The sequence below is a fragment of the Solea solea genome, chromosome 2, assembly GCF_958295425.1.
Source record: "Solea solea chromosome 2, fSolSol10.1, whole genome shotgun sequence".
NCBI lineage: Eukaryota > Metazoa > Chordata > Actinopteri > Pleuronectiformes > Soleidae > Solea > Solea solea.
Window position 1 is genome coordinate 18,992,064 of NC_081135.1, and position 11,141 is coordinate 19,003,204.

At 39.3% G+C, this 11,141-nt stretch overlaps 1 protein-coding gene across 2 annotated transcripts in view; it reads right to left on the minus strand.

The window, feature by feature from the left end:
• The window catches only part of impg2a (interphotoreceptor matrix proteoglycan 2a), a 28,162-nt gene extending 17,744 nt beyond the window's left edge, over window positions 1-10,418 (minus strand). The window contains exons 1-10 of one of the 2 annotated variants that reach the window (XM_058654758.1): window positions 10,122-10,418; window positions 9,797-10,027; window positions 6,499-6,665; window positions 6,357-6,382; window positions 4,479-4,511; window positions 3,772-3,818; window positions 3,457-3,515; window positions 3,204-3,359; window positions 2,414-2,472; window positions 2,240-2,260 (exon numbers count right to left, since the gene is read on the minus strand). In XM_058654758.1, the coding sequence (XP_058510741.1) occupies window positions 2,240-2,260; window positions 2,414-2,472; window positions 3,204-3,359; window positions 3,457-3,515; window positions 3,772-3,818; window positions 4,479-4,511; window positions 6,357-6,382; window positions 6,499-6,665; window positions 9,797-10,027; window positions 10,122-10,200 (878 nt within the window). In that variant the 5' untranslated portion in view covers window positions 10,201-10,418. Of the gene's footprint in view, window positions 1-2,239; window positions 2,261-2,413; window positions 2,473-3,203; window positions 3,360-3,456; window positions 3,516-3,771; window positions 3,819-4,478; window positions 4,512-6,356; window positions 6,383-6,498; window positions 6,666-8,769; window positions 8,965-9,796; window positions 10,028-10,121 lie in introns of those variants that run through there. The other variant, XM_058654759.1, reaches the window with a different exon arrangement.
• Window positions 10,419-11,141: the final 723 nt, after the last annotated feature.

Here is an 11,141-nt window from a genome sequence, read left to right on the forward strand (position 1 = left end):
ATTCTAGACTCTATATGAGTGGGCCACACAGTGATGGTTAGTGGTTAGCACTCTCGCCTTGCAGCAAGAAGACCCGCTGCAATGTGGGGATTAGGTAAATTGGACACTCTAAATTGACCATAGGAGTGAGTGTGAGAGTGAATGGTTGTTTGTCTCTATCTGTATGTGGCCCTGCGATGGACTGGCGAACTGTCCAGGGTGTACCCCGCCTATTGCCCGATGTAGCTGAGATTGGCACAGCACCCCCCGCGACCCTCTGGTGGAGGATAAAGCGGTAGATGATGACTGACTGACTGACTCTATATGAGTTAACAAGTCTCTTCAGTTTATTTACATCTTTACAAAGCTTCTAAATTGTGTTGAGATTGTTTTGTCCATTGAAACAAAGGAGAAGTCAGACGTGTACTTTTGTCTACATTCTCATTTATAGTGGTAATTAAACTACATTAGCCAGCCATAATATCTCTACTCACAATTAAAATATATAAAAGAGGGAAAAAGTCTCCCAAATGAAAGAGAGCACCTCCCTGTAGAGGATGAATTTCACTGTGGCATTAGTGTGATTTAATGTTAAACTAATGACTAGATTTTTGTAGACCACCTCTCACATGACTGATGACTGGAGTGATCTACTCCTGCCTGGAACGCAGGGGTTTCAACCATATAGGTCAGAAACCAGCCGAGTCAGCAGAATGATCAATATCATCATAATAAACATGGAAATCTCACATGAGATTCCGGGCAGTGGAAAAAAAACATATATCAGCCTTTATTTGACGTCTGGAAACCCTTTCACTGTGACCTAGTTAGTGGGGTTTCTGGCAGACAGCTGAGCACGTGCCAACCCACAGTCGGCCCTGTTTAGAGGGACATGCTATTTTCCCCCCTTTATTTTCGCACATACATACAGAGAGAGAAAGATCTCTGTGAAATGCAGTACACAGAAACATGCAGTGTCAATTACTGAATCAATGTGGGTAAGTGTAAATATGTTATTGTATGAAACAACTCAATTACATAGCATATAAAGCATAAAGCACAGTACACTTTACACACATAACTGAGTGTAAGAGTGTCTGCTCATTGTCTACATGATTGCACCACATTGTTTCTGTTAGCTGCACATTCATAATGCAAACAATCTACCACAACAGATCTGGTGAACCCTGGCAATAAAGGCATGCACATGGTCAGCAACAATACTGTGATATTGATTTTAAATGTAGTATAAATGATGTAGTCGTCACAAGCTGCAGTTATTTTATTTAATGGATAAACATAAGCCTCATTGTTGTTGCTGTATGCTCTGTCTATGCACATTATGTAACTTTGCAATTGGTATTCTGATGTTTGTGTCTGTGGAGACACAGACTCATGTGTTTTGCATCACGACTGATGGAGGGGAGGTGGAAGTATTACAGCTACGCAGGTTAAGTGAGACGGCAGCCAACTTTAAGTTAAGTAATTAACCCCAGTTCTCTGAAAAATGTTAGTGAAATAATGAAAAAAATGTTGAATATGGACCTAGAGCCGTCTATTCAGAATGCTCAGAAAACTCAGCTGAGCTGTAAAGCAAGTCTAGGGTGTTAGCAACACTAGCAGTATTATGGCAACAGAAGTTACAAACTGGAGCATTAAATTAGTGGGTGCATTTTAAAGCATTTGGAATTAGCCTGTCAAACATCCTACATATAACCATAATGCCAAGCTAATCTGCTCACTGCAATATTGTACATTTAGCAAATAAACTTGAAATGACTCTTTGCACTTTGGGGTTATTTCACCCAAGAAAACAGAATACTTCTTCCACGAATAACCTTGTGAACTGTCATAGCATTCAATTTCACTCTATCCATTTCCCTACCTTTTTAAAATTCATCTTCTTTGCTCTATTTCTCAACTACTGTCTTTACTTTGTCTTTCTCTCCAAACCTTCCCTCCACTCTATCACTCCACCAGAGACTAATCAGTGACGTCATAAAGCCCCAATAATCGTCTCTATAGCGGAACACCTGCTCACTTGGTTGGAGGCATCTGATCCCACTTAACCGGTGAGTGACCACACTAAGACCATTAACAGAGGCAACTAGTAACACATCTTAACACAAGCCTACGCTCACAGGTAAAAACAGGGAGAGGAAGGTGATGCCACACACACACTCACTGCTCGCTGATAGGGATCTTAGGGCTTAAACTACTCAAAGTATTCAAACTAACAGAGTGTGTACCAATGACTCACCCTTGGGTTTCCTTCTGTGGCCTGTATAAATGCACAGACAAACAGAAAAAAAAACAGTTTTTACTATATTATTATTTATCTGTTTATTCACTTCATCCTTATTTATTTATTTGTAACTTGAGTCAAATTTGAGTTTGAGTACATCCTCCTCCACTGGTACAGAATAAGACTGACCTGAAGTCCAGCACAGACACACTCCTAAATCCAGGAAGCTTCTCCAGTGAAGCTTCAATCTGCAAAGACAAAGACGTTCAAGCTTAATAAATAAACATTTTCATTATACAGACAAGGTTAAGAATCCACTTATAAACCTATAAACCAGATATTTGTGGTTGAGTTTTTAGGTTTCTGGAACCATAGTGGGACATAGAAGTAAAAAGACATAGTAAATCAATTTCTAAAGATAAATAAATCTAAATGTTAAAATATAAAATGTTTAAAAAGCCCTGACGATAATAAATTGTTCTGCCATTGATTATGAACAGCAGGATTTAAAAAACGGAGCTGTTTTTGGAAAATAATAAATATTTCTGCTAGCGGTGTGCAGTACAATTAAAACAATTCAAGTAAATAAATAACCAAAATAAGCAGCAAAAAAAATTTATTTGTCTAGTTTCTCAGGTGAATTTATGTGGATGTGTGTGAGCGCCACAAACTATAAGCAGAATTTTCCGACCTACGTGTAAAGCCTGTAAAGTTGCCTATGCACAGTTACATGTGTATATCACAATAACACATTATAAGACTGGATTTTCAGCAACAAAACAAAATGTGTAATCAGTGTTTTCTAAACCCCCACCCCTGAGTTTGGGTTTAACTACCACAGCAGTATGTGACATTAAAATCAATAAAGCATCCATCATAGAACATAAAACAGGAGGTAAGGCAGGCTCCGGGCTAGAGTCAAGACAAAGTAAACAGAGAAAGGAGTCATCATAAAAAAAGCAGACAAGACGAAACAAACCTTTTCAGTGAGTTGTCTGCTGAGTGTTTGGAAGTGGAGGCTGACTGGATCATGGAGGTCATCGCTGTAGAGCTCTCCTGTCAGGAGGATGCTGAGCTCCACCACCTGCTCCAACGCAGCAGGTGAGGGAAACTGCACAGCAATGTCATTGTCCAGCTGTGCCATGAGACAGAGAAACAGTTGCTGTGATGCAGCTGTATCTACAGTACATCCAGTAAAAACGTGTAAGAAAAGTTTTTTAAAATGAACTCACTGTGCTCTCCTCCACCTCTGGGACAATAGTCACAGCTTCTTCTCCCTTAGCAACATCCTCTGAAGGGTTGTGCAAAAAATAAGAGTTTGCCAGTTTATTTCAAGTTGTTCAAGAGGTTAAATCTTGGACAGTCGTTTCAGCTGATTCGTTCCTGATGGCCGTATAAGACTGTCCTGACCCTGACTACTTCCTAAATCACAGGCTGAAGTGGCCAAGCAAACACATACCATCAGATAACATAACATAATTTTAGCTTAAAAAAAAAAAAATTTATTTAAACATGATGAGACTTTGCTACAGCTGAGTTTCACTGACCTAGTTCAGGAACCTCAGCAGCTTCTGGTGTGCCTGGTGTTGTAGAGCTGCAAAACAGAGAAACCGTTGTCACTTAACAATGACTTGGTTATTAATGTGTATCTTTTTCCTTTTTTTACCCAAAATCCCAGAAACAGACAAAAACAATAATATTTCATCTGCTTACAAATATTATGTGGGTTGGTGGACCACACCCTCTCTGCATGTACATATAAATAACACATAAATAACTCTTATTCTTTAGTGTTTTATAGCAGTTGGTATTAGCAATGTTGCATTACTGCCTCCTCCTTCTCTTTACTTTGCACAGCTTAGCTTTTCTTTTCTTCCACCTAAACACAACCCTTACCCCAATATTTGTCTTACTGTTGTATTAAGAAAAGATAAGATACAATATTTGCATTTTAGTCCCCACACACAAACAAATAACTATGAATGATTTGTCAGCTTCTCAAATATTTTCTGGTTTCTTTGCTCCATATAACAAAGAAATCACTAAGACAGAATAATTCTGGTTTATGGACAAATTGAGACCTTAGAGATCATAATTTTGAGATTTGGGAAAACACCAATCAACTTACTTCAAAACGTGACATCTTATGGATCAAACAACTAATTGATTAATAGCAAAAACAATCTATAGATTAATCAGTTATGATATAATTGTTAGCTGCATTCCTAACTAAAATAAATAGTATCAACATTACCTGCATATGTTCTGCCAGGACCTGGTGGTCTCACTACAAAAAAAATTAAAATGAGACGAGCTCTTATAAAATCATTTATTTAAAATCGTATAAAAGGATTGCATTAGTGTTCTATTTCATCCTTACTGACTGCCAGAGGTAATGCTTTAAGCACTGGATCTTCTCTCTTTCTCGAAGGTGTAGATTGATTATCTTATTCCAACAAACGTCACCTGTGACCCCAGATGGGCTGGAGAGAAGTGTTATCTTCCGGTGTCATCTGAGGATCAGTTCCTTTTAATCTTCTCGCAGAGTAGGTGTAATGCTCTGACAGCATTTTTTCATTCACCTTTATTATACTTGTCTAGGGGAACCTAGACAAGTTGCCATTTGGATCGAGCAGTTTTAGCAGCCTCTCACCCTTCGAGAGGCTGAGACATGCTCAACCTTTCCTGTCTGACTCCACAGACTGTATTGATGCTCGTTAGCTTAATTAGTGTAAGTGTGGATGAGATGACTGCCACTCCACTTATATGCTTCATTTTGTTTTGTCTGCCAACTTCAGTGTCCTCGCTGACTTTACACCAGAAAATTCACAAAAAAAGTGCCTCAGGATGCGGAATTGCATGCTGCGAGACTGGCAGAGATGGAACAGTCAGCTGATGTGGACGGACCCTACACAGTGGACATACTTCCTCCAGCTTAGCCCACCCATTCAGGTGTGCGGTCTGGGATGGCTGATGCTGCCCTCAAAAAAGATGGGGAAATCTGAGATTCCTCTCAGGTGGAGCAACTTTCAGCTGAGTTGGCCCAAATGAAGTCTCTACTCTTAAACCTCTGCTTCGGTACTATGACAGATTGCATGGAAACAGGTGTCCCCCTGGAGCCTGAGCAGTGTCAAGAGGAGGACACCATTTCATTGGTAGCATCAGCTACTGTCTTTCAGTGTCTTTTCACTGTCTTTACCGGGTCCCACTGCTCAGATCATAATTCCTTGGACAAGTCAGGGGTTGGCCTTGTAGCCACCATCTGGATGACCTTGGCCCACTTGCAGCTTGTTATGCCTTCTGATCAATCAGCACATGTTAGTGCTTTCTTCAGGCATATACAGGCCCCTACAGGCTTTACAGTTCCTCAAAGAGTAGTATCTGAAAGAACTGCATGTCTAACAGGCCACGGGGGACACCCTGTGCCCAGTGTCCTGGAGCTACATTCTGTACCCAAAGCTCTGTAGCACCTCCTACTCCATTAAGAGGGGATACATGTTCTTTTTGATTAGACAACACCTCAGCCGTGTATCACCACGCCAAATTTGTGCCTCCCTGATGGTTGACATCAGGGAGGCACAAGTTTGGCGTGGTTGCTGCAGGTCTACTGACATGGTGAGCCCCCCGCTTGACTAGTCTAAGGGCAATGTATCTACCAGGTTGCAGACTTCCTCTCTCACAACACTCCATCATTTGGGACCTCTTTGGCAAGGTGGCAGTGGATCTATTTGCCTCAGCAGAGTCCACCCATTGTCCCCTGTAGTTCTCCCTAATGGGGGAAATTAGCCCTCTATTCATTCCAGCCTATTCATTTGATACTCCCTAAACTACACAGTCTCCTGTTGAAGGCCCCTAGAGTACATGTGGCCCCTACAGGGCCTGAGCCGCTCCTGAGTAATTGCATGGAAGCAATCAAGAACACTATTTTAGGCAGGTCTCCCTCTACATTGAGGGTTTATATAGCTGTTATTTCTTGTCACCATGCATTTGTTGGTATAAGATACTCGACCTACACATGTATGAGAGAGGGAAGATCCAGTGCTGAAAGCACCGCCTCTGGCAGTCATCCAGAATTCATAACCATAGTTACATGCGTAACTTTTGTATTAACACATTGGAAAGGTAATGTTACCTCTTCAAACCTGGCATCGATATTCTCTGAAATGTAGAAGAAATATTGTTAGTCACAGCATCCACCGCCTGCACACAAGTTTATTAAGTATATATGCTCTTAATATACTTATTTTTGATGAAATCATTGTTCATTCACACACTTTTTTAACCAGAGCCCGGTGCTCCTCTGACTGGCTGAAGTAACTGCCAATATCTTGAGCTGTGACAGCGCCCTCCTGACACTGGCTCATCCAGCTTTGGTACTCGTCTTGCTCTGGGAGTCGGTCCCAGAAGATCTTGAAAGCCTCCCATATGGTCTCCTGGCAGACTGATCAGCGCAAGGAGAAACAACATGCTCTTAAAATGAAGTTTTAAAGCACATTTAGAGAAATACTTTCCAAATGATTTGTCTGTCTTCATCTCAGTAAAGACTGTGGTGCACACTTAACAAGACAGACCACTCTACTGGCTCATTCATACAGCTAAAGTTTACCTTTTATTTTATTCAAATAAACAATGCCAGACATTTGGAAAGATTATATCATCTCTAAGTGCTGAGATGCAAAGCCCTGCATCATGACATACAGTAACTCCTAGTCATTGCATCTACATACTGTATGCTCCTAATCAACTAATCAACACTGTCTGTGAGAGCTGAGTGGTCACCTTCAAATACAAATCATGCTTTTCAAAGTGTACACAATCACACACAATTATATTTTTGAAACAAACTTTTCACCTGAGATGCACTGCAAGATGATTTCTCACTTTCACTACATAACAGTACATGACTGAAAGTCCTGCAATGTGTAAAATGTACTTCAAGCATCAAAGCACTGAACATAACAAGACAATTAATCCCCACTTCCCCATGAGTGTTTTATATTATTTTTAATTCATTCATCCATTCATTCATTTTCTGCCGTTTATCCTCCACAAGAGGATCATGGGGAGCTGGAGCCGGTCCAAGCTGACACAGGGCGAAAAGGTCTGTGCGCCCCGGACAGCTCACCAGTCCATAGCATTGCCAACACACTGTATAGAGACGAACAACCACTCAATCTCACATTCACACCTACAGGCAACTTAAAGAGTATGCATGTTTTTGGACTGTGGGAGGAAACCGGAGTACCCAGAGAAAACCCATGCACACACAAGGAGAACATGCACACTCCATGCCGAAAGGCCCTTGTTTGGACCGGGTCACAAACCTGAGTATTTTTTTGCTGCAAGACAATAGTGCGAGGCCAGTACACCACTGTGTGGCCTATATGATTTCAAGAATCGTGGTATTTTTTGACATTTGTATATGTACAGTTACATTAAGAGTGCCTGGGAGATTTTTGAGATTTGAAAGAAAGAGTGGAAAAAATCGAATGAATAAGGAAATAAAGAAAGCTATTAAACCTGTATATAATTTAAAACTAAAAACAAATATGAAGAAAAGAGAGACCGTGAGACTGCAGCTTTTTTAATGTTGTATTTGGTCAAGTTACATTTTGGGTAATGCAAGAGCTACATTTTCACATGATATCTCTATGATTTTATGTATTAAGCACCGATTTATGTTCAAAAATATCAAGTCCTGTTTACAGTCATATTTAAACTAAGTACAGGACTGGATGTCATTGAGTGTCATTTTGGTAGTAATTTGACTGAAATGATACACATCCATATTGTAAACCATGGTCTGTTTGAATGCAAATGTCATTAGGCCATACTATGAGAGGACATAATTCAAATTTGCTCTTACATGGGCTATCATACTCTCACACAAACACAAATATGCTCTTCATTCATATGATTATACTCTCTTACATACACTATCATTGTCTCTCACACACAATTATACACTCACATACACCACTATGGTTGCAAAGGAGCAGCAAATTTGCAGAATACTTCTGGTAATTTCCAGAAACTTTCCATTGAAACCTTTGTTTGGGAATTTTGGAAATATTACAAATTGGAAACCTTCCACAGGAATTTGGGGAATTTATGAGAATACAATTAAAGAAAGTAGAACTTTATGAATGCTTAATTCTTTCACTGAACAACAAAAACATGAATGTTGACTAGAATATTTCTTACAGCTCCCCCTTCAAAATATTAAATGAAAGAACTCCCCTTCCGTCTAAAAAAGTGTTAGGGTTTTCTGTTAGATAAGATGACAAGAAAGATGCAGATATGTAGATAGTTAGCTGAACTAGTGTTAAAAATGTCTTCAAAACATTTTACAACTTTACAATGTATGAAATCTTGTGTGGTTACATAAAACCGTCCAGCAGGTAGCAGATGAAACAGCATTTGCGGTAGCTAGCACCATGATAAGCTAGCTTACAATTAGCATATCTGGTTTACCAGTAAGCTACCAATACATTTTGATTTAATAGTTGCTCAAATAACATCTAACTCATATCACCAAAACTTACTTGACTTTATGTAGTCCTTTGGCTCAAATGTGTGGCTTCAATAATCTGTGTCTGTGTTGTGGGCTCAGAAATGTAGCTTTAGTAGTTCAGAATTCTAGAAATCATGTGCATGTGATGGAGGAATGCACAATGCATGTAGGGGGTGTGGCTTCAATGTGCAGTAAGGTGTGTGCTTTGTCCCTGTGATTGAGGAATAGCATATTATACTCAACTGTATATTCACATCAAATCTGATTGTTTTAGCCAAGATTATGCTACAATACTTTTTTACCAACTTTATTTATGTTCCCAATCTTCAGCTTGAAGTATTTCCAATTTATTCCCAATAATTCTCATTAATTCCCATAAATTCTTGTTAATTCCCATGGAAAGTTTCCATCTTTGAATATTCCCATAATTTTGCAACCCCTATACACCACTCTACTCTCAAAAACACTACATTACATTCCCTATCAACCATTCTTCTTAAACTCTGACACAGAAGTCGAGCGATGTCGAGGCTTTGACATCTTACAACAGTCAAGTTTATTTTTCACTTTCTCTCTTGCTATTTAACAGTTACAGCGTTTTATAGTCACCTCTCATCATGTGATAATTCTCTGCTGCTGCTCTAAAGCAGACACAGTTTCAGTTTCAAACTCCATCTGTTGCTGACACTTAAATTAAATAGGTTGAATGTTTATTTTAAAAAAATAAATAAAACAGATGGTGGGAGAGTTATGTATTGTATGTGTATGTGCATAAACCCATATAATGATAGATACATTAATTCCAATGTTTTCAACTGGGATTGCAGTAACTGTTTTTAATGCTAAAGATCAGTATTGTACATATTTTACATACATCACCTTTAACATTAATGCATATTGTACACCACACAGGGATGATGAGGACGATTTCACACACAAACAGGTGTATTTCTGCTGATAATCTCAGCTCCTGCTGTTTGTGTCCTCACTTCCTCCAGCCCTGCAGTAACAGTATGGATGTTGATCTACAGTGAGCAGTGATCTTCTCGCAGTCTTACCTCTCAGATGAAAGTAGCTCAGATGGTTTGACACAACCTGCTCTGGAGTCTCTTGCGCACACAGTTTGACTCCACTTGGGAAAAGGATGTTCCTCCTCCGGCGAGAGACAACTGTGTGGCCTGTGTGTGACGGCTCCACATCAGACACACGGACGATGTGTGGAAACACCACAGTCTCCTGACTATAAGGCAGATCTAGATGTCCCACAGCAGAACCTTCCAGTGCTGCACCTGAGAGTCCACAGAAAGACATTTAGGACTTAAATGTGCTTCTCTTAGGACATGGACCTACAGAATCTCATTTTATCATTTATTATATACATACCTGTCCTTCTGTCCAAAAACATGACAAGAAAACTGAATGCAACAGTATATGACACAAACTTCCAAGATGTGAAAGTCATGATAAAGCTGTAGTTGTGCCTAAATCCGTAGAAAAGGATCCAGTAGAAATGTACGTTCTCTCAAGTCATGCAAAAGCGATGTGGACAGCTTCTTACAAGTTTGCATAGTTCAAAATCTCCAGAGATGGAAAAAAAAAGATGTAAGAACCCCGTTCAAAGGTCATTTGACAACAGTCATACTGGTTTGCCGTGTGTCCCATGGTGCTGAGAGGACAGCTCCTCGCTCAGGTAGACCGGCATATGGTCCGTGGAGAGAGGAGGGATTTTTTTTAATGCTCTCTAATCCTGTTTACTCTTTTAGAAGAGATTGCCAAGAAGTTAGTGGAGCAATGCTGGATAGGGAGGACACATGGAGAAAACATGGTCAAAGAAGAGGCTCCAAACGCTACTGAATCAACAACAAGCACAGAGATGGAGTAGATGACGGTTTAGTGACTCTTGTAAGTGGGATATTTATGTGGTGAAGAAAAAGCTAATCATACACACATATTCAAGTCATGCAATGTCATTAACAGTCTGAGGGAAAACCCAATCTAAGTAATGAATCCCAAATGGCATTTTTATGGCAAAACGTCTACTTATGGGGAATATACCAGATGAAATTATCATCTAGTTTTATCAATACGAGCAGCAGTAATTTAACAAATCACAAAAAATGGTTAAATAAAACAAAAAAAAAAACACTGGAAACATCTTGTGAAAATGTATGAGATGGAGAAAATCATTATGAGAATTAGAATACAAATATGTGACGAAAGATGGATGGAAATGGTTGACATACACAACATAAAGTATATTCTATATCAAAACACGAACTTACTTTTTTTCATCACTCCATGAACTACAGACAATTTTCAAATCACAAAGGACTATTGTTATTATTTCTGTTTTCATTTATTATGATATTTACTTTTTTTTATTTCCAAATATGTATATGTATA